General features: G+C 52.8%; 2 protein-coding genes across 2 annotated transcripts; one reads left to right on the top strand and one right to left on the bottom strand.

Moving 5' to 3' along the window:
• Positions 1 to 347: 347 nt before the first annotated feature.
• LOC309685523 (olfactory receptor 14A16-like) lies at positions 348 to 1277 on the bottom strand (the record flags this gene model as incomplete). The annotated part of the gene is made up of 1 exon (XM_082501281.1): positions 348 to 1277. One exon carries the CDS (start codon positions 1275 to 1277, stop codon positions 348 to 350), a length of 930 nt encoding a protein of 309 aa, XP_082357407.1.
• An 888-nt stretch (positions 1278 to 2165) lies between these two features.
• Positions 2166 to 21896, top strand: LOC309685522 (olfactory receptor 14C36-like; the record flags this gene model as incomplete). The annotated part of the gene is made up of 3 exons (XM_082501280.1): positions 2166 to 2170; positions 6735 to 6893; positions 21089 to 21896. The coding sequence occupies 3 exons, from the start codon at positions 2166 to 2168 to the stop codon at positions 21894 to 21896; spliced, it is 972 nt and encodes a 323-aa protein (XP_082357406.1).
• Positions 21897 to 23144: the final 1248 nt, after the last annotated feature.

Here is a 23144-nt window from a genome sequence, read left to right as displayed (position 1 = left end):
AACCCAATAGTACCATCGGCTTAGCTCGAAAAGCACTGAAAAGACAAGGAGAAGAGACTCATTAAAAGACCAATTCCTTGAACATGTTCTTGGAAGCAACTTTGGAGGAACAGTCCATCCTTCAGGCACTGCACTTGGGAGGTGCCCTTTATTGAAGAGCTGTTATCTGTCAGGCCACACCTGACACACTGTTGTACAAGGGTCAGACACAGTAGGATCAAGCCTCAAGACAAGCAGTGTAAACTCAGAAAATTATCTACAAGCAGGATTATCACGAGAGAAAAAAGCATAATCATAGCCTAAGATAAGCCTTGGGCAATGTGCATGGAAGGGGCAGCAGGTTATTGTCAGTGAAACAGCGTCCATTGGGCCTGTTTCCACAGGGCATCCTTGAGCTCCTGGTTCCTCATGCTGTAGATGAGGGGGTTCACTGCTGGAGGCACCACTGAGTACAACACTGCCACCACCAGGTCCAGAGATGGGGAGGAGATGGAGGGGGGCTTCAGGTGGGCAAATGTTCCAGTGCTGAGAAAGAGGGAGACCACGGCCAGGTGAGGGACACACATGGAAAAGGCTTTGTGCCGTCCCTGCTCAGAGGGGATCCTCAGCACCGCCCTCAGGATCTGCACATAGGACACCACAATGAAAACAAAACACCCAAAGGCTAAACAGACACTAACCATAAGAAACCCAACTTCCCTGAGGTAGGAGTGTGAGCAGGCGAGCTTGAGGATGTGGGGGATTTCACAGAAGAACTGGTGCAGGGCATTGCCCTGGCAGAGGGGCAGTGAAAATGTATTGGCCGTGTGCAGGAGAGAATTGAGGAACCCACTGCCCCAGGCAGCTGCTGCCATGCGGACACAAGCTCTGCTGCCCAGGAGGGTCCCGTAGTGCAGGGGATGGCAGATGGCAATGTAGCGGTCATAGGCCATGACTGTGAGGAGAGAACACTCTGTTGACATAAAAAAGAAAAAGAAAAAGAGCTGGACAGCACAGCCAAAGTAAGAGATATCCTGGGTGTTCCAGAGGGAATTGGCCATGGCTTTGGGGAGAGTGGTGGAGATGCAGCCCATGTCTATGAGGGAGAGGTTGAGGAGGAAGAAGTACATGGGGGTGTGGAGGCGGTGGTCACAAGCGATGGCAGTGATGATGAGTCCGTTTCCCAGGACGGCAGCCAGGTAGATGCCCAGGAAGAGCCAGAAGGTCAAGAGCTGCAGCTCCCGTGTGTCTGCGAATTCCATGAGGAGGAAGTGGGTGATGGAGCTGCTGTTGGACATTTGCTGCCTCTGGGCAGGGGCACCTGTCCAAGGAGGGAAACAGAGTAAGTCAATGGAGTTCATAGGGAGGCTGGCGGCAGGAGCCAGTCCTGGTGTTCTCCTTTGGCTGAGGAACCCACACCTAATGCAGATGGGCTTCTCAACATCTGAACTCTCACTGCTATGGAACAGGGATGGCAGAAGGCAGTTGGAGAGGCTTTGGGTATTTTACAGCTCTCCCACCTCCCCTGGGCACTGTTCTGGGATGTCAGAAACCCTCAGCATTTCTGCTGCACTCCAGGAGAACAGAGTGAGTGCTGTGAGACATGAGGATTGCCTGGGGCAGAGAGCAGAGTCAGGGGAGATGGTTTGTCCCTCCATCTTGCACCTTCATGAGATGGAGGGGGATTACCCTCTTGTATTATGCCATCAGACAGTGCTGAGAGCAGAAGGATCCATCTCAGACCACTAAATGTCTCACCCTTTCTCAAGGTCTCAGAAGCCCACCTCTAGCCAAGGACACACATGACTCATTTCACCCACCCAACAGCATTTCCTCAGTCACAGAGTCTCTGTGTTTCTCTGTGGGGCTTTCGGATAACACAAAAGTTCTATGGGACAGGTTGGCATCCTGGATGGCAGCTCACAGCTTCCATGGACACCCAAAGGACATACCCAGTTTTTGGCATCTCAGTGAGAGAAAATGGACTCCTTCCCCACCCCCACAGCCTGCATTGCCCACAGCCCCACAAGTCAGAAGAAAACTTTGACACTGGTTCCCATGGACACATAGTCAGGAGTGGATGAACAAGATCAGTGTGGGACTCTACAGCTGAAATTCCCATCCCACGGAGGCTGACAGCAATAAAAAGATAACTTTAAAGGAGACTCGTGGACAAACCAGGAGAAATGCCGTGAGGGTCTGACTGGGAGAGTCACGGGGAGAGGCAGCCGGGCACTCAGGACAGCGGTACCCTCACCCTGCTGGGCACGCCACCACCCAGACACTGATCATGCAGGGCAGGTACCCTCAGCCCCACCGCTGGGCAGCAGCAATGGGGCACATGGCAGGAGGGATGCCCTTCGCCTCTCCTGCTACTCTGCCGGGCACAGAGCTGACTCCCACCCCAGAGCCCATGGCCGTGAGGGCTGAGGGCAGTGCTAGGTGGCTCAGGGAAGGCATCTGCACTGCAGGGGTGGCTGGAGGTGCCCCTATCTCCCCTGCAGCAGGGCTTCCAGGAGCAGCTCCCTCCTTCCCTGCCCATCCACTGCCTGGAGCTCTCCCTGCCAGCAGCTTTTTCCCTGCCCCCACGTCTCTTTTCTGCCAGTGCTCACAGACCCCATGGCAGCCCCCGTGTGCCCAGCTCTGCCCTGCAGCCTCTGCGTGTGTGCAGGGGCTAAAGGGCAGGTCCCACAGACCCTGGTGAGACTGGAAAGGGGATGCTGGTGATGTCTGTAGCCCCCAGAGCTGGAAACCGAAGACACAGACTCAGGAAAGCTCCCTATCTCTACATGAACCCTCATTTGATCTTTCATTTGAAAGTCCTCTTGGACATGTGCCACTGCCCACCCGGCCAACCAAGAGAAGAAAAAGCAAAAGAAATTTACCTTCATATTAAGGGAACTCCATCTTGAAAAGTCCCTCCAGGAATGACCAGAGGTCATCTGGAGGTGTAAAGAGCCCTGACCCACACAGCGCCCTCTTCAAGGTGAAGGACATTGCCCAGCCAGGGGTCACTCCTTCCACCCACAGCTTCTCCCCACAGAAGCTACGTGGGACTTCTCTGGGCAGGCGGAGAGCTGACCCTGGCAGATGGCAGAGTCCCTGCCCGGCACACAGCCCCCGGGGTGCAGGGACCCTGCTGGCAAGGACAGCCCAGACCACCCCTGCCTGCACACCCACCTTCACAGCCCTTCAACCGTTCCTGGGAGAAGGCAGCCGTCATGCCCTGTGCCTCTGATGGTGCAGCAGGGAAGCCCCAATCTAGAGAATGTCCTCTTCTTCCACAGCAGAGAAGTTGTGAGCGTCCTCCTGAAAGATCCCATGGGCTGTGGGAGGTGCCAGCTGTTGGAGATCTCTCCAGCTACTGCAGCTGCTCTGCTTTGGGAAGAGCTCTCCCCCCACTCGCCCTCAGCATCCTCCCTCTCCAGACTGCCTTCAACCTCTCTCCGCCTCCCTGCTCTGCCCTCACTGCCTGCAGGCAGTGCCCTCAGCCCTGCTGCGCTGTGCAGAGGAGCTGCTCCTGGGCAGAGCTGTCTCTCTGCAGCGCTGCCCGCTTGCCAGGAGCTCCCTCCGTCCCAGCAGCCCGGCCCAGCTCAGCAGCAGAGGACCAGCTGTGGCTTTCTCTGCCTCCTCCCCGCACTGCCCCAATCCCTCGAGGTGTCCCTGCGCCTCCAGGGCTGACAGCTCCTCCAAGGCAGCGGGGTCTCTCCTGGGGAGCAGAGTTTGAAACAGAATGAAGTCATCACTGACTGTCCCTCTCTGAACCCTGGACAGACTGATTCCTGCAGTGGGAAGGAATTTCTGCTCTGCCAGGGTGTGTGGACCTACAGGAGGCATCAATGTTCAGTCTTCCTCAGCAATGTTCCTGAGGCCGGAGGGACATTCAGCTTCTCCAGTGCACCCCACAGACCCACCAGAGGGGGGATTCCTCTTGCCTCAGCTCAGCTGCCCTAAATCGGAGTGAGCTCCTTCTCTGAGCTGCCCTGTGAGTAATGGAGACAGAGGCCAGGAGGGAGCTTTTCCAATGCAAACACCGGGTGACATCTGAGGTGCCAGAGGTGGTTCAGGACACCTGCAGGGAACTGCAAGCTCTAATGGAGCAATTTTGAGAGACAGGGCAGCATCTGCGGGCATTGTCCTGGATGCTGGTGGGGAATCCCTTTGGCCAACAGAAAACATAGAAGACCACGGAATGACAGGATCACAGAATGGTAGGGGTTGGAAGGAACCGTTGGAGATCATCTAGTGCAACCCCCCTGCCAAAGTAGGGTCACCTTCAGCAGGTTAGACAGGAATGAAGCCAGGTGGCTTTTGAATATCTCCACAGAAGGAGACTCCACGGCCTCTCTGGACAGCCTGTTCCAGTGCTTTGGTGCCTTCAAAGTAAATGCATTTTTCCTTGTGTTCAAATGGAATTTCCTGTGTTCCAGTTTGTGCCCATTTCCCCTGATTCTGTTGCTGGGCAGCAGAGAAAAGAGTCTGGCCCCATCTTCTTGACACCCTCCCTTTAGATATTGATAAGCATTGAGGAGATCCCCTCTCAGCCTTCTCTTCTCCAGGCTCAACAGACGCAGCTCTCTCAGCTGTTTCTCATAAGAGAGGTGCTCCAGTCCCCTGAACATCTTTGTAGCCCTCTACTGGACTCTCTCCAGTAGTTCCCTGTGTTTCTTGCACTGGGGTATCTAGAACTGGCCACACTACTCCAGATTCGGCCTCAGCAGGGCAGAGCAGAGGGGAAGGATGACCTTCCTCCAACTGCTGCCCACGCTCTTTTGTAATGCACCCCAGGAGACCATAGGCCTTCTTGGCTACCAGGGCTGGTTTATGGTCAACTTATTGTCTACCAGGACTCCCAGGTCCCTCTCAGCAAAGCTGCTTTGCAGCAAGTGAACCCCCAACATTTACTGGTGCATGGGGTTTTTCCTCCACAGGGGCAGGACCCTACACTTGCCCTCGTTGAATTTCATTATGTTCCTCTCCACCCAGCTCTCCAGCCTTTCCAGGTCTCACTGACCGGCCTGCTGTTTCCTCGGTCCACCTTCTTGCCCTTTTTGAAGACTGGCGTGACTTTGGCTTTCCTCCAGTACTCAGGCACCTCTCCTGTCCCCCTGACCTTTCAAAGATGATGGAGAGCGCCTTTGTAATAACATCTGCCAGGTCCCTCAACACTCCTGGGAGTGACCCATCAGGGCGCTGGGTGTCAAGTTTGCCTAAATGATCTCTAACCCGATCCTCCTCGACCAAGGGAAAGTCTTCATTTTCTCAGATTCTTTCTCTTCGCTCCTGGGTCTGGGATTGCTGAGGGCCGGCCTTAGCAGTAAAGACTGAAATAAAGAAGGTATCAGTAATTCTGCCTTCTCTGCATCCTCCGTCACCAGGGCACCCACCTCATTCAGTAGCAGGCCCACATTTTCCCTGGTCTGCCTTTTACTACTGATGCACTTGGAGAAGCCCTTCTTATTGTCCTTGACATCCCTGGCCAGGTTTAATTCCAAGTGGGCTTCAGCCTTCCTTGTTGCATCCCTACATACTCTTGCAATGTTTATATACTCCTCCCAAGTCGCCACTCCCTTTTTCCACATTCTGTAAACTTCTCTCTCGCACCTGAGTTTTTCCAGAAGGTCCTTGCTTGTCCATGCAGATTTCCTGCCTCCTCTGCCTGATTTATTACTCATAGACATGCACTGATGTTGAGCTTGGAGGAAGTGGACCTTTTCTATTAATCAACTCTCCTGCACCCCCCTTCCTGCCAAACCCTTTGCCCATGGGATTCCTCCAAGTATGTCTTTGAAGAGGCCAAAGTCAGCTCTCCTGAAATCCAGGCTTGTAATTCTACTTTTTGCCCTGCTTCTTCCACACAGGATCCAGAACTCCACCATCTCATGGTCACTGCAGCCAAGGCTACCCCCAGCCTTCACATCCCCAACTAGTCCTTCTTTATTTGTCAGTAAAATGCCCAGCAGTGCACCTCTCCTCGTTGGTTTCCCCACCAACTGTGTCAGAAAGTTCTCATCAATGCTCTACAGAAACTTCCGGGACTGTGTGTGCCTGGCTGTGTCTTTTCCTGCAAATATCGGGGTGGCTGAGGTCCCCCGTGAGAACCAGGGCCTGTGACCATGAGGCTATTTCCAGCTGTCTGTAGAAGGCCTCATCAACTTCCTCTTCCTGATCTGGTGGTCTGTAGTAAACACCCACAGCAGTGTCTCCCACATCGCCTGTCCCGTAATTCTTAACAATAAGCTCTCAACACGTTCTTCATCCAGCTGCAGGCAGAGCTCAAGACATTCCAGTTGCTCTGTCCCGTAGAAAGAAACTCCACCAACTCACCCTGCTGGCCTGTCTTTCCGAAACAGTACATAACCGTCCGTGACAGCATTCCAGTCCTGCGAGCTATCCCACCATGTCTCTGTAATTGCAATGAGACCATGGCCCTGTGGCCATCATCCCCTCCGGAAGGGTTTTGTGGAAAGGAAGGCTGGGACGCTGTGTCAGGGTTTTCACTGAAGGAAGTATTGACCCAGAAGCCTCATCATTTTACTGCTGTCCTTCAGTCCTTGTGCCCAACACATGTTGTTCAGACACATGTCCTTCAACACATAACCTCCCAGAAATGGAGAAAGTATGCCAAAGAAAAAGAAGTCATTATCGGGGGATTTGTTGGGAAAGAGCACAGGATGGGCTCAAAGATGTCTCCCTTATCTTGTCACTGTCTTCTCTTTCAGCAGTACGCCATGCCCAGAGTAGCTGTTCAATAGCAGCTCCATCACCCAGTTCCTCCTTCTGGCATGTGCAAACACTGGGGAGCTGCAGCTCTTGACCTTCGGGCTCTTCCTGGGCATCTACCTGGCTGCCCTCCTGGGAAATGGCCTCATCATCACCGCCATCGCCTGCGACCACCTCCTCCACACCCCCATGTACTTCTTCCTCCTCAACCTCTCTCTTCTGTACCTGGGCTCCATCACCACTCTCCCCAAAGCCATGGCCAATTCTCTCTGGGACACAAGGGCCATCTCTTACTCAGGATGTGCTCTTCAGGTGTTTGGTTGTTTTATTTTTTTTTTCTTTTTCTGTGTTGCAGCAGAGCTTTCTCTTCTCACTGTCATGGCTTACAAACACTACATTGCCATCTGCCAACCCCTGCACTACGGGACCCTCCTGGGCAGCAGAGCTTGTGTCCACATGGCAGCAGCTGTCTGGGGCAGTGTTTTACCCTATGCTGTGCTGCACACGGCCAATACATTTTCACTGCCCCTCTGCCAGGGCAATGCCCTGCACCAGTTCTTCTCTGCAATCCCCCACATCCTCAAGCTCCTGTGCTCAGAAACCTACCACAGAGAAGATGCAGTACTTGTGATTAGTATCGTTTTTGGATTTGGTGTTTGTTTTTTTTTATTCTGCTGTCCTATGTGCAGGTCTTCAGGGCTGTGCTGAGGATCCCCTCGGAGCAGGGGCAGCACAAAGTCTTTCCCATGTTCCTCCCTCACCTCCTCATGGCCTCTGTTTGTCAGCACATCACCGTTTACCCACCTGAAGCCCCTGTCTATCTCACCTCCCTATCCCTTGACCTCGTGGTGTCAGTGCTGTACTCGGTGGTGCCTCCAGCAGTGAACCCCTCATCTACAGCATGAGGAACCAGGAGCTCAAGGATGCTCTGAGAAAAATGATGGTTGGATGTTTTTCAGAAGCAACAGAGTGTCTGTTTTCTTCTGCACAGCATTCAGAGTGTAACTCATTACAGGCCCAGCCTGTCTTCTCAGGTTTTTGCTGTGTGTGTGTGTGTTTTTTTGTTTTTCTTGTTATAATGTTGTGCTCAGCAAAATTTTATTATTCTTCCCACTTCTAATTCATTGTGTACCTGTAGAATTTGACCCACAGACTGTGTAAATCAGGTGCAGTGCTCTCTGTGTATTCAAACAAAAGAAAGGACCCTGCAGTGACTTGTTTGTCTTAGATCCTTCCTCTGAGACCTCTGTAAAGACACAGGGCAGTGCCTGCGTGCAGAGGTGGAGGGGAACGAGTCCCAGCACAGCAGCACTGCCAGGGCGCACCAGCCTCGGTCTTGCCAGAGCTGCTCTCTTGCCACTCCCACGCTCTCCTTTGGAGCCCTTGTGTAGGTGTAAGGCCTCAGGGGTCACAGTCCTGCTGTGTGGTAGTCCTGTGACTGCAGGCAGGGACAGGCCATGAGCACTTCTGTGACACAGCTGACCTCTATAACGGCATCTCCATCATGACAGGGGATGTCCTCAGCACAGTGCTTGAAATCTTCGGTCTTCTTCCAAAGTTGCTCTCAAGAACATGCCCAAGGAATAGACTTTAAAGAGCCTTGTTGCTTTGTTTGTTCTCTGTGGGCTCAATGTGATGAGATTGTGGTCCCAGGATGGCCTTCTAGGGACTTAGGGCTGGTTCAGGTGTTGCTTGTTGGTGGCCAGGGCCCATGCAGACAGTGAATGGTCTCCAACAAACCTGCCTGGGGCTCTGCAGCAGTTCATAGGGCTGATGGCAGAGCAGCGTTTTTCTGGAGGGACTTGGGAGCTGCCAGAAGAGCACAAGGGATCTGCAGGGACAGCGTGTGCCAGGGAGTCAGCAGTGAATGGTGCCGACTGAGCACGAGCTTGTCTGTTGTGGTGTCACCCACAGACAACACACCAAATCTGTGTATGAGCCTGCAAATGAGAGCTCTGCAGCCGCGAGGGAGACAGCTGGCACAGGGAAAGGAGTCTGGCAAGTGATTCATTTTACCCTCAGTGAACTTTCACAGACTGGATCCAGCGCAGCACCCAAACACATCTCACTGCACTAGAGTAAGGCAGGGTACCTCTGAGCACCTTCCATGGCCACATAAGAGCCTGTGTGGGAGGTGCTCAGTGGCAGTGACCACCATCAGCTGGCTCTGCCTCCCAGCCTGACCAGCACAGCCCAGCAGAATCAGCCCATTGGTCCTGGGCACCACAGCCCACTTGCTCTGCAGAGCAGCATCACCAGCTCGGGGGCTGTGGGGACCATGGGGACAGGGCGCAGCAATGACTGGCTGAGCCAGCACAGACGTGCTGACCTTGGGGAAAGGCTCTGTGGGCAGGTGGGATGTCCTGGGAGAAGAGCAGGGAACGGTGTGTGTGCAGGGGAGACATGGAAAGAGAAACACTTCGCTGTGCCAGCTTGGGCCAGGTTGAGCAAGGTTGCCCTGCGGCTGGGACAGCAGAAGCTGCCAGAGGAGCGCCGGGGCCAGGACTCTGTGCTTTCCTGGGGAGCGCTGCTGGTAACGGGGGCTGCACGCTTCCTGGGATGGGATCTCCAGGACATGACAGCAGAAGAGACACTGCTACTTACCTCCGTTTCCTCCTTGCTGCAGGGCCCAACTAGACCGGGCTGCTCTGCTCGGCTGGGGAGAAGGTAGAGGAGTGGGGAGAGCTGGGAAGGACTGGGACGGCTGGGCTCGGAAACGCTGGGGAGGAAGAAACACCAATGTACAGCTAAAGTGTGTGAGCGTGCAGGGTAGGGGCACACAGCAGTGTCCTCACACAGCCCGGGATCCTGGGAGAGACACACAGGAGCAGCAGAGCAGGGTGATGTCTCTGCCTTTGTTCATGGTGTTATTAGTTGATCCCACAAATTGATGCGAGACAGAGTCAATTAAAATTTGGAATATTTATTTAGCAAGCGGCAACAAGCAAAACAGCGCTGGGCGGCCCGGGAGACTCACTCCGCCGACGGCACACGCCTGGTTCCCGAAAATCTTTTGGTTTTATACTCTTCTTTTTCCGGTATAGGCGTACTCCGCATTTGCACGCCTTGACTTGTTGCTAGGGGGTCGTTTTCTGCTTTCCTTTTCCTCCGGTGGTCGCAGGGATGAAAGATTCATGACTTCCTTACATTACGCACTCTTCGTCTTCATGAGCCCCCCTCCCCTCCTTCAAGTCTTTTCACATCCTACTTTGTTTGCATAACCTGACCTTTGCAGTTTTTAACCTTGCCCGCTCACAGGATGCTGTGCTGGCTATCTTGCAACATCCGGTTCAGCAATTGCTTTTTTGTAAAACAATGTGACAATGTAAATTTCTAGGTTTGGTGAACAAACAACGCTGGGCTTATCACAATGCGACACCCCAGGGAAGCTGCCCTGGGGCAATCGTCACAGGGCAGCCACTAACAAGCACTGTTTCCAGCACTGCCCTCTCGCCCAGCTCAGAGAGGTTGTTCTTCCCTCCACAGAGGGACATTGAAAGACGAGGTGTGAAGACCGTGTTTGCGTTGTACAGAGGAGACAGAAGTATACACATTGCATGTGGGTGGTAAGATGAACCCAAGTGAGCACAAACGCCATCACCTGTTCTTAGGGGTGCCATGAAGGACTGTGGGACAGACGGTGTCCTGAGGTCACTCCACCTGGAGAGTATGGTCCCCTGGGAAACCCTCTTAATGAAGCACTGGAATGTGCTTCCTTGAACTGACATCCCCCTGTTCATTCTTCACGATTTGGGGCATCTCAGATGAGTGAAGAGCAGGGGGACACAGCACAGGGCTGAGGTGCCAGCCAGCCTCTGGGACTGGCAACAGGAGGCCAGGGAGACACTACGACTGCTGCAGTGCTTTGCCTCTGCCTGTGGAAGGGAAGGAATCGTGTCTCCAAACACCCCTGTGTGTACGAGGAGTGCATGAGGCCAAATGAGGTGGGGACACCTCACAGCCCTGACATTTGTGTGACTGACTCCTGTAACAACCCCCACCATCCCAGTGAGGTTCATCTCACCTGCCTTGGACAGGCTCATTACCAATTCCTCTGTCTGCTATGTTATCCCTCCTTGGCTTTCTGGCCAAGAAAGGGGAGGGGGACAATCGAACCTCCTTGATGCAGTTTCCCCTCCTGCAAATGGGGAACTCACCAACACTTTGACAAATCTCTTCATCCTCTTTCATGAGTTCCCTGTATCTTCTTGCATTAAAAGGCTACCAAGCTCTTCCTTGTTGTGCATGATGGGAGGAGGAAGGCCAATGGACGTCAGCTGAAAAACATGAAGAAAATCTTTCTCCCCATCAAGATAGTCAAGCACTGGAGGAGATCTCTCAGAGAGCTTATGTCATCTCTTATTTCATATTTCTTATTCCATATTTCATGGAATCATAGAATGGTTTAGGTTGGAGGGGAATTTAAAAGCCATCTACTTCCAACCCTACTGCCATAGGCAGGGACACCTCCCACTAGACCAGCTTGCTCAAAGCCCCATCCAGCCTTCCAGGGACGGGGCATCCACCACTTCCCTGGGCAACATGTTCCAGTGTCTCACTACCCTTGGAGTAATGAATTTGTTCTTAATATCTAATCTCAGTCTCCCCTCTTTCAGTTTCAAACCGTTATCCCTCATCCTATCGCTACACTCCCTGAAAACAGTGCTTCCCCAGATCTCCTGTAGGCCCCCTTTAGGTACTGGAAGGCTAAAATAAAGTCTCCCCAGAGCCTTTTCTTATACAGGCTGAACAACCCCAACTCCCTCAGCCTGTCTTCAGAGGAGAGGTGCTCCAGCCCTCTAATCATCTTTGTGACCCTCCTCTGGACTCACTCCAACAGGTCCATGTCCTTTTTCTGTTGGAGGCTCCAGAGCTGGATGCAGTACTCCAGGTGGAGTCTCACAAGAGTAGAGTAGAGGGGAAGAATCACCTCCCTGGACCTGCTGGCTATGCTGCTTTTAATGAAGCTCAGGATGTGCTTGGCTTTCTGGGATGCAGGCACACAGTTCTGGCTCATGTTGAGCTTCTCATCCACCAACACCTCCAAGTCCTTCTCCTCAGGGCTTCTCTCTATCCATTCTGCACCCAGCCTGTATTTGTGCTTTGGTTGATTTCCTCTTGCAACTCTAAACTTCAAACATTTTTGGTGTTATTCTCTTTGCTTGGTTTTGTCTTGTTTTAATAAGTGATTTCTCAGCGATTTTGTGTGCTGCCTCTGTTTGCAAAGGCAAGTGATCATAAAATTGGGGTGGGATGCATTGGCAGGGACACGGGAGCGCGGTACCAGTGTAGGTGCCTGGGACCCTCTGCCCAGGCTCCAGCTGCAGCTTCCCAGGGGCTCTGGTCTCCAGCAGCTCCTCTGGGACAGCGGCCAGGCCCAGGCAGGTGCTTCAGAGACACGGGGTCCTCTGGAGGTACCACTGGGTACTGATGGTCAGACAGCGGAGCGCTGCCTGGAAGCCTGAGACATTTTGACACATGTATGAGCACGACCTCATCAGCTGAAACAAGAGAATACTTTTAATAAACATTTGGTGTTCTCCCATGAGATGTAGATGAGGAGTTTTCAGGATGTCCATTGACAGAAAGATGAGAGCTACTGACCTTTCCCTCTCTTTGCATTGTCAGGACTCTCTCTCAGCCTCTGAATTTAATCCCCCTCATCTTTCACGTATTTCCACCTCTCCTAAACGAAGTGGCCATGTCTGAAGGCACCTTTCCAGCAATGCACGTGAACAGAAGCACTTGCGATTGCTCTCTACATACCCCTTCCCCTTCCTCTTTCATCATTCAGACACCTCTCAACAATCCCACTGCTGCTTTGAGCTTCAGGCAGTTAAAATTTGACTGTCAGTAGTCTGTTGAATTCTGGTTTTAGGAAACTCTTCATTTGTGCTTATTTCCATAAGAACAGGTTCAACAAGGCTTTAGGTTCAACGAGGTTTCAGGTTCAACAAGGCCAAGTGCCAGGTCCTGCCCTTGGGTCACAACAACCCCATGGACACTACAAGCTTGGGGCAGAGGGGCTGGAAAGCTGCCCAGGGGAGAAGGACCTGGGGGTGTTGGTTGACAGCTGCCTGAATATGAGCCAGCAGTGTGCCCAGGTGGCCAAGAAGGCCAATGACATCCATATTTGTATCAGAAATAGTGTGGTGAGCAGGACTGGGGCAGTGATCATCCCTCTGTACTCAGCACTGGTGAGGCCCCACCTCGAGTACTGTGTTCCGTTTTGGGCACCTCACTACAAGAAGGACATTGAGGTGTTGGAGCGTGTCCAGAGAAAGGCAAAGAAGCTGGTGAGGGGTCTGGAGGACAAGCCTTATGAGGAGCGGCTGAGGGAACTGGGGTTGTTTAGCCTGGAGAAGAGGAGGCTGAGGGGATACCTTGTTGCTCTCTACAGTTTCCTGAAAGGAGCTTGTAGAGAGGTGGGGGCTGACCTCTTCTCCCTGGTGACAAGTGATAGGACAAGAGAAAATGGGTTCAAGTTATGCCAGGCAAGGTTTAGATTGGATATTAGGATTTTTTTTTTTTTTTTCACTGAAAGGGTTATCAAGCATTGGAATAGGCTGCCCAGGGAGGTGGTGGATTCGCCATGCCTGGAGGTGTTTAAAAGGGCGTAGATGTGGTACTTGGGGACATGGTTTAGAAGTGGTTCTGCCAGGGTAGGTTAATGGTTGGATTTCATGATCCTAAACGTGCCTTCCAACCTCAACAATTCTATGATTCTGTGATTCTATTCTATGAAATCCATGCTGATGCTTCTAGGACACATTCTTCTGCTGCTGGTGCCCGGAAATGTCACCACGGAGGGCTCTGACTGATGGCACAACACTCCTCACCAAAGTGAGCTTGGACAGCCAGTGGCTCCCTGGGTTGCACATTTGGACTCTTTCAAAGACAGGTGCTACACTTGCTTGTCCTCTCTCACCAGAGACCTCTGCAATCCCATGACCTTTCAAAAGAGATATTCCAAAGAAATATTGATCTTCCCCTGTAACCTCATTACCACTCTTCTCCCTGGTACACACTGTGTGTACTTTCTCTAATCTTTCAGATGCTTACCCTTCTCCTGAGACAATGCTCATTTCTAAAGTCATCTTTGCAGATGCAGACTCTCTGGGAAAAGGCCCTTTCCATTCTTCGCCAGTTTTCTCCTCCCCTTACTCTTTCTTCACTCAGATACCTCTCACCTGTGCTGCTGCTTTGACTTTCAAGGAGTTCAGAGCTTGCCTGTCTTTCAACAATCTAATTGTCTCCTCAGCCAACTCCTTAATTGTGTTTATATCTGTCTTGTCTATCTACCTTCCTAAACTCTTTCTCATAAGAACTCCCTTGTAGAAAGGCAGCCTCATTAGAGGTAGCTTGTCCTGAGCGTGTGATTGCGGACTGTGTGTTATTGTTTAGGAAATCTGATTATGCTTTACTTTTCTTGTCTTACAAACAGGAAAAGTTCTCCTGCGCCTGGGTGCAGCCAGGGCTCTGAGGAGCGCAGGTGGGAGATGGGGCAATGGAGCTGTGACATCCAGCTGCAGACTTCAATGGAGAAGTCTGATGCAAGGACCAGTGGTGTCAGTCCCAGGTGGCCAATGTCAGAAATGGGCAGGGTGGGGAGGTGAGGAGCAAAGCTGTCCTACAGTGTCAGACCTCCAGGGACTGCTTCTCCTCCCTGTCCAGACCCCCTGAAGGGACACCCTGTATCCAGAACAATCAGAGAATGCTTCTATCCTAATCGTAAGGGATAATCAGGAGTAATATAGTATATCCTTTAAAATAAAAAAGACATTTTTATTAGGTGCGCTTTGAAATCTCCTCCTTAATTACACTCTGAAACCTCTCTAATTGGCTGTACAAGTCTTGAAGATTTGAAGAAAATTACAAGAACTATGAACACCTTGTTAGGGCTTTCTGTCTTTTAATGAGCCCCACGGTGTATTTGGTGCTGAGTCCATGAGCGTCAGGCACTGAGAGAAGATTGAACAAAGAAGTCCAAGTCAGAAGCAAAGTACCTTGAAGCCTTGATTGGCCCCACTGAGGGTCCTTACTGCCAAAGCCTCCCCAGGGACTCGTTAGAGGAGATAACTGGAGGCTGTGGCTGCAGGTAGGCAGAGGCACTGTGCAGGTGGCTGTAACGCTGAGGAACCCCTTGGTTTGGTTGATGCAGCAGAAAGGCCAACCCCTGACCCCCAGGCCCTGGGAAGGCAGGTCCTGCCCCTCACTGGTGACTCAGGGCTCTTCCTGGGGGCAGTGGGGTGTGAGGGTGAGTGAGGCCGAGTGTAGGAAAATTCTGTGACACCTCCTGCCCTCCCAAAAAGGGGCAAGGACTAAACAAAATCCAGAGTCCCAAAAGAATCACAGAATCATTGAGAATTGCAAAAGACCTTTAAGATCATAGAGTCCAACTGTAAACCTAACACTGCCGAGTCCACCACTAAACCATGTCCCTGTGTGCCACATCTGCACATCCATTAAATACCTCCAGGGATGGTGACTCAACCACTTCCCTGGGCCGCCTGTTCCAGTGTTCGAAAGCCCTTTAGCTGAAGAAATTTTTCCTAATACGCAATGTAAATCTCCCCTGGAAAAACTTGAGGCCATTTCCCTCAAGTCCTCTCTCTCATTACTTGGGAGAAGAGACCAACCCCCACCTCGCTACAACGTCCTTTCAGGGAACCGTAGCGAGCGAGAAAGTCTCCCCTCAGCCTCCTCTTCTCCAGTCTGAACAACCCCAGTTCCCTCAGCCGCTCCCCACAAGACTTGTCCTCCAGACCCCTCACCAGCTTCGTTGCCTTTCTCTGGACACGCTCCAACACCTCAATGTCCTTCTTGTCATGAGGGGCCCAAAACTGAACACAGTACTCGAGGTGGGGCCTCACCAGTGCAGAGTACAGGGGGACGATCACTTTCCTAGTCCTGCTCACCACACTCTTACTGGTACAAGCCCGGATGCTGTGGGCCTTCATGGCCACCTGGGCACACTGCCAGCTCATATTCAGCCACCAACACCCCCAGGTCCTTTTCTGCTGGGCATCTTTCCAGCCACTCTGCCCCAAGCATGTAGCGCTGCTTGAGGTTGTTGTGACCCAAGGGCAGGACCCGGCTCTTGGCCTTGTTAAACCCCACACCATTTGCCTCAGCCCATGGATCCAGCTTGTGCAGATCCCTCTGCAGAGCCTTCTGACACTCAGGCAGATCAACACTCCCACCTTAATTGGTGTCATCTGCAAACTTACTGAGGGGGCACTCCACCCCCTTGTCTAGATCGTTGATAAAGTTGATAAAATGTTATGAAAAAAGCATTTTCTCATCTCCTTTGGGTAATTAAAAGCCCTTGAAACATGGTGGAACCCGACTAGATACATCCCTCTGGGCAGAACACTATGCGTTCACCAAGTTCCTTCAAGCCCAACTACTCATCTCAGTTATTACCCATCTACTTATCCACCCAATCAGACCATAATGTCCTAACTGGACACAAGAATACTGTGGGGAATGAGGCTGATAGCATAGTGTTCGGCGCAGAGTCTAGTTGGAGGCCTGTAGTAGCAGTGCTCCCCAGGGGTCAGTACTGGCCAGTCTTGTTCAACATGTTAATCAACGTCCTGGATGAGGGCACAGAGTGTACCCTCAGCAAGTTTGCTGACATCTGTTGGAAGGGTAACACAGCAGGGCATAGGCAGTCCAGGAGGTTCTTGGATTGTATTGCCAATGTCTTTCTCCCAGTGGTAGGGGAGCCAACGAGGAGAGGAGCTCTGCTGGACCTTGTCCTTACCAACAAGGAGGGGCTGGTAGGCAGTGTCAAGCTCAAGGGCAGCCTGGGCTGCCATGACCATGAAATGGTCGAGTTTGAGATCCTCAAGGCAGCGAGGAAGGTGCGCAGCAAGCTGACCACCCTGGGCTTTAGCAGAGCTGACTGTGGCTCCTTGATGCAACTGCTCAGTATAGTGCCATGGGATGAAGCGCTGGAGGGAAGAAGGGCCCAAGTAAGCCAGTTAATATTCAAGGCTCACCTCCTCCAAGCTCAGGAGTCATGCATCCCTACAAAGAAGAAGGCAGGCAGAAAAGCCAGGAGTCCTACATGGATGAACAAGTTGCTCCTGGACATGCTCACAAGTGAAAAGGAGGCCTATAGGGGGTGGAAACAGGGGCGGGAAGCCTGGGAGGAATACAGAGAAATTGTTCAAGCAGCCCCGGATCAGGTTAGGCAAGCTAAAGCCCAGATTGAACTAAATCTGTCCAGGGGCATCAAGACAAACAAAAAATCCTTCTTTAAGTATGTCGGTGAGAAAATAAAGACTAGGGAAGATGTGGGCCCTCTCCGGAAGGAAATGCAAGAACTGGTCACCCGGGACAGAGACAAAGCTGAGGTCCTCAATGACTTTCTTGCCTCAGTCTTCACTGGCAAAGACTGCAGCCGCACTGCCCATGATGCAGAGGGCAAAGGCAAGGAGTGGGAAAATGAAGAACCACCCACTGTAGGTGAAGATCATGTATAAACCACCTGAGGAACCTGAAGGTGCACAAGTCCATGGGACCTGATGAGACACATCCGCGGGTCCCGAGGGAACTGGCAGATGAAGTTGCTAAGCCACTGTCCCTCATATTTGAGAAGTCGTGGCAGTCTGGTGAGCTTCCTGCTGACTGGCCAAGGGGAAACATAAGCCCTGTTTTCAAAAAGGGAAATAAGGAAGACCTGGGGGACGACAGGCCAGTCAGTCTCACCCCTGTGCCTGGCCCGATCATGGAGCGGATCCTCCTGGAAACTCTGCTGAGGCACATAGAAAATAAGGAGGTGATAGGTAGCATCCAGCATGGCTTCACCAAGGGCAAGTCATGTCTGACAAAATTTGATGTCCTTCTATGAACGGGTTACATAGTCTATGTTACATGTCTATGTCCTTTGCCATGCCAGCCTTTCCTACCAGGGTAGTGTTTTCAAATCCTATGAAAAAGAACACTTGCATCTTCTCCAGGTCCTTAAAAACATGATAAACAGGGCAGGTGGCAGGACAAACCCTTGCAGGAGGTTTCAAGCTAGATGCCTCAAGGCAGAGTACCACGCATTGACCACAGACCTCTGAGCCCAATCAGCTGTCTGGTTAGTTACCCATCTCCTTATCCACCCATGCAAGCCATGACATCCTAATTCGGGCACAAGCATACTGTGGGGGAAGATGTTGAAAACTTTGCTGACTTCCAACTTAAAAGACCAGCACTGCTCTCCCTGCACTGAGCAATCCTGTTCTTCCATCACAGAAAGCAGAGAATGGTGGGACACAAGCTGCCCTGTGTAAATCCAGGGTTCAGACAACCACAAATGGGTTCTGAGGGGACGCACTCCGGGGCACAGCCTTGAGTTCCCCTGTTTATCCGTTGGCCATTTTTTTAAAAGAGCATGCAATATTTGGATGCTGCCAGTCATCAGGGAGTTCCCTTCCTCAACCTCCATGGCCTTTCAATGATTATGGAGTGTCATTGGACATGCTGGGACATTGGCTTACCCTGTCATCTCCCTCAGCTGCCACCCCTCCTGTCCCATAGACTGGTAAGGATTGTCTTAGTTAAGGTGACTTGGGAACAATCCACTGCTGGTGGCGTTCCTCCAGATTCCTGCCCCGAGTCTCAGAGCTCTGGGAGACCTTTCTGGGGCAGAATGATGCAAAGAGGATGTAGAGAATCTCCAATATAGCTCCACCCACTCTCTGAAACTCAGCAGTGGCCACACAGTGGCTTTGTTTCTCCTCAAACTGTTCCTGAAGGAGTAAACACTCATTCTGGTGCCCTTGAATTGCCTTTCAGGGTTAGATTGAATTGCGATCTGGATTATAGCAGAGCTTGGAGGAGGCTGTCCTTGAAGACCAGCTGGACTGAGCTCTGCCACCATGTCACAGCTCTGTCTGCCACAGGAACGGCTCCAGCTCGTCCTGTCTGTGCCCCTGGCTGAGATCATTGCTGCACCTTTGGGCTGAAGCCCCCCAGCTGTGGCACCAGGCAAGCGGTGACTTGCCATAAGGACTCCTGGTACCAAGAGTCCAAGACCCCGTGTGTGCTACTGATGGGACAAGAAGAGGGGGTACTCATGGCCAGCTCTTCTTCTGCTGGGAGAAATACCACTGCTGGAAGTAAGTGTCTCTGCACAGCTGAGGGAGGGAACATGAGGGATTGCATCAGCCTGTTTCCCATCAGGTTCCCCTGGAGCCCCAGGGACATATCTGCGGGAGCCCAGAGGGGACAGAGAGAGTGCCACCATGGGCTGGTCCTCTGCTGCTGAGCTGGGCCGGGCTGCTGGGCCGGAGGGAGCTCCTGGCAAGCGGGCAGCGCTGCAGAGAGACAGCTCTGCCCAGGAGCAGCTCCTCTGCACAGCGCAGCAGGGCTGAGGGCACTGCCTGCAGGCAGCGAGGGCAGAGCAGGGAGGCAGAGAGAGGTTGAAGACAGTCTGGAGAGGGAGGATGCTGAGAGCTTACTGCGGGAGAAACCTTCATAGCCCTTTACATGGTAAGTCTCTGGGTTAGGGCAATTGCAGCTGCAGTTCATGGAAAGATGTCCAAAAGCTGCTCCTCCCATGGCCTATGGGATCTTTCAGGAGGACTCTGACACTTCCTCTAGTGTAGAGGTGAAGAATGTGCTCCAGAGCAGGAATGCCCTGCAGTGTCTTCAGAGGGAGAGGTCCTTCTCCTTAGGACCACTGCCATGTGTGATGGTGGGTGTGCAGGCAGGGGTGGGCAGGGCTGTCCTTGCCAGCAGGGTCCCTGCACCCCAGGGGCTGTGTGCCGGGGCAGGGACTCTGCCGCCTGCCAGGGTCAGCTCTGCGCCTGCCCAGGGAGCTCCCACGGAGGTGCTGTGGGGAGAAGGTGTGTGTGGAAGGAGCAGCTCCTTGCATGGCAGGGTCCTGGTGTTGCCGAGAGAGAACTGCGTGGGTCAGGGCTGCTCACAGCTGAAGGGCAGTGGCAGAGGAAACTTTTCAAGAAGAACCTCAAGACAGGGGCTACCTGAAAGCGAAGGAGTTTGTGATTTCAGTCTTCTGCTTTTTTTTTTTTTTTTTTGTGTGGGGAGTGAGACGTGGAGATTTGTCTCCCCGTTCTTCAGAAGGCACAGAGCCTCCAATTCTTTTTCACTTAGAGGTGAATAAATCAGGGAGTAAGAAAAATCCATATGCTACAGTTTAGAGAGAGCACCCAGCATCACCTTTCCAGCCTTATAAGCGTTGGTCAGATGTTCCTGTCAGAGCCTGCACCCACAGAAATGCTCCTGGGCAGTGTTCTGCTGCCAGGAGGTGTCTGCGGGACAGAGCTGAGCACACAGCGTCTGTGATGGGTTCTGTGTGCACTGCCGGCGAGGAGACGCGCTGCCAGAGAAAGAGCTCCCAGCAGGGACAGCTCCAGGCAGCAGAGCCCTGGGCAGGGAAAGAGAGGGAGCAGCTCCCATGTGCCTTGGGAGGGTGATTCGGGCACCTCCTGCCATCTCCTGTAATGAGGGCGCCTTCTACTGGTCTCCTCTCTCGCCCAGCAGAGCTTCTGACATCAAGGCTGTGGGGTTTCTGGCTGAGGTGCCTCCTCAGCAGCCACACACCAAGGAGGAGAAACTCCTTAGTTCTATGGGTCTCTGTCTTCTCTCAGCAGGAGCATTTCTCCACCTTCCCCTCCTGTCCATGCTGCTCTTGTTCTTACATCCATACTCTCTAGTAAGAGGGGGTTCAGGTGTGGCTCACACGCCAACATTGCCATGCAGCTGTGTCCGTGGGACCAAAGTCCTTCAAACCAGCCAAACCTGTGGGGCTGTGGAAAATGCAGTGTGGAGCTGGGGGGTGAGCTGGCTCTGCTGAGATCACTGCACTTCGAGCACTTGTGGGAGTTTCCCTGGCATTCTCCTGCTGGAAAATGCTGACCAGCTTGTCTTCATGACACAGGGATTACCGATGAGGCAAACGGCGACTTTCAGAAGCTGCCCCACCTTTTCCAGATGCCCACTGCTGTCGAGCAGGGGTGACTGCTCCGGAGACCATGGGCAGAAGCCTCCTCCTCATGTCGTGTTTGGCCAGCACAAAGCAGAGCTCAGAACTTGGGGTAGTCAAAAGGAAGTCCTAAAAGGAAGGAGGAAGGCAATGTGTGTTTGGGAAGGACAGGGGAGAATGGGACACACGGAATGAGAAGAGATTTGCTCAGAGCAGTCCTAACTTCTGAGTGTGCTTTCCTGCTTTGGCAGAACCTCATGAGCAAAGGGTTCAGATGTCCAACAGCAGCTCCATCACCCACTTCCTCCTCCTGCCGTTCGCAGACACACGGGAGCTCCAGGTCTTGACCTTCTGGCTCTTCCTGGGCATCTACCTGGCTGCCCTCCTGGGAAACGGCCTCATCATCACCACCATCGCCTGCGACCACCGCCTCCACACCCCCATGTACTTCTTCCTCCTCAACCTCTCTGTTCTTGACCTGGGCTCCATTTCCACAACTCTCCCCAAAGCCATGGCCAATTCCCTCTGGAACACCAGGGCCATCTCCTATGCAGGATGTGCTGCTCAGGTCTTTTTGTTCGGCTTCTTCATGTCAGCAGAGTTTTCTCTTCTCACCATCATGGCCTATGACCGCTACGTTGCCATCTGCCATCCCCTGCACTACAGGACCCTCCTGGGCAGCAGAGCTTGTGTCCGCATGGCAGCAGCTGTCTGGGGCAGTGTTTTTCCCTATGCTGTGCTGCACACGGCCAATACATTTTCACTGCCCCTCTGCCAGGGCAATGCCCTGCACCAGTTCTTCTGTGAAATCCCCCACATCCTCAAGCTCTCCTGCTCTCATTCAGACTACCTCAGGGAAGCTGGGCTTCTGGTAGTTAGCATCTTACTAGGATTCATTTGTTTTGCTTTTATTCTTTTTTCGTATGTGAAGATCTTGAGGGCTGTGCTGAGGATGCCCTCTGAGCAGGGACGGCACAAAGCCTTTTCCACGTGCCTCCCTCACCTGGCTGTGGTCTCCCTCTTTGTCAGCACTGCCATATTTGCCTATCTGAAGCCCCCATCTGTCTCCTCCCCATCCCTGAACCTGTTGGTGTCATTTCTGTACTCAGTGGTGCCTCCAGTAGTGAACCCTCTCATCTACAGCATGAGGAACCAGGAGCTCAAGGATGCCCTAAGGAAATGGATCACTGGTTTCTTTTCAGAAGCAGAAATGAACTGCCCATCTTGTTCTGCATATCACTCATAATGTAACTCATTACAGGCCCAGACTCTCTTTGGTAGAGTTTTTCCTTTTGTGTCTTTGGTGTTTGGATTTCATGGTTGTATGAATGCTGTCAACAAAAGAACAGAGCCATCCTTTATCCTTTTTGGATGTCAGCATCTGCCTGTCTTGTGTGAGGCAGAGACTTTCTGTAAATAAGGAGCTGCTCTCTCTGTGTGTTTAAACAAAATAAAGGGCCCTGCACTGACTTGTTTGTCTGAGACCCATTCTCCAAGATGTTCTCTATAGCTGCAGGGGCCTCATCTGTGTGCTGAGGTGGAGGGGGCAGGAGCCATCTGAGCTGGGTCTGCCTCCCAGCCTGACCAGCATGGCCCTGGGCACCACAGCCCCCGGCTCTGCAGAGCCGCACCACCAGCTCGGGGGCTGTGGGACGCCTGGGGAGGGGGTGCAGGAACGGCTGGCCAGGCCAGCACGGATGAGCTCTCTCGGGAAAAGGCTCTGAGGGGAGATGGGCTGTGGCGGGAGAAGAGCAGGGCACCGAGTGTGTGCAGGGCAGCCATGGCAAGAGGAACCCTTACCTGCGGTGGGGCAGCTCGGGGCAGGCTGCCTGTCCCTGGGGCCAAAGGACCTTCCTGAGGGTGCCCTGGGCCAATTCTCTCATGCCATCCTGGGAGGACATTTGGCAGCTGGGGCTGCAAGCTGCCTGGGGTGGAGGTCTCCTCAGCATGCCGGCTGGGTGGACAGCCTCACTGGCCTGCACATCCTGCTGTGGGACCAGTCCCAATGGGGCTGCTCTGCTGGTCTGTGCTGGGGAGAGGGCAGGAGATAGCCAGGTTCAGGGAGTGTCTGGGCTGGTGGGGATGGGAAGTGCCCCAGAGAGGAAAACCCCAGGGAAGAGCTGAACTGGGGGAGTGTGCAGGGTGGGGACACACAGCAGTGTCCTGGCACAGCCGGGCTCCTGCGAGAGACATGATGGACCAGACGAGCAGGGTCTGGGCTGTGCCTGTGCCCACTGGACACCCCGGCGAGGTTGCCCCAGGGCCATCATCACAGAATCACAGTATCACAGAAACTCCTATATTGGAGAAGACCTGTAAGATCACACAGTCCAATCATTAAAACCTGTCAAACCTGATCTCCTTCTATGACAAGGTGACCCACTTAGTGGTGGAGGGAAAAGCTGTGGATGTTATCTACCTGGATTTCTGCAAGGCTTTTGACACCATTTCCCATAGCATTCTCCTGGAGAAACTGGCTGCTCATGGCCTGGAT

The sequence above is a fragment of the Vanellus vanellus genome (genome assembly GCF_965231255.1).
Source record: "Vanellus vanellus genome assembly, contig: HAP1_SCAFFOLD_400, whole genome shotgun sequence".
Lineage (NCBI taxonomy): Eukaryota > Metazoa > Chordata > Aves > Charadriiformes > Charadriidae > Vanellus > Vanellus vanellus.
This window is presented reverse-complemented; position numbering and strand designations above follow the sequence as displayed.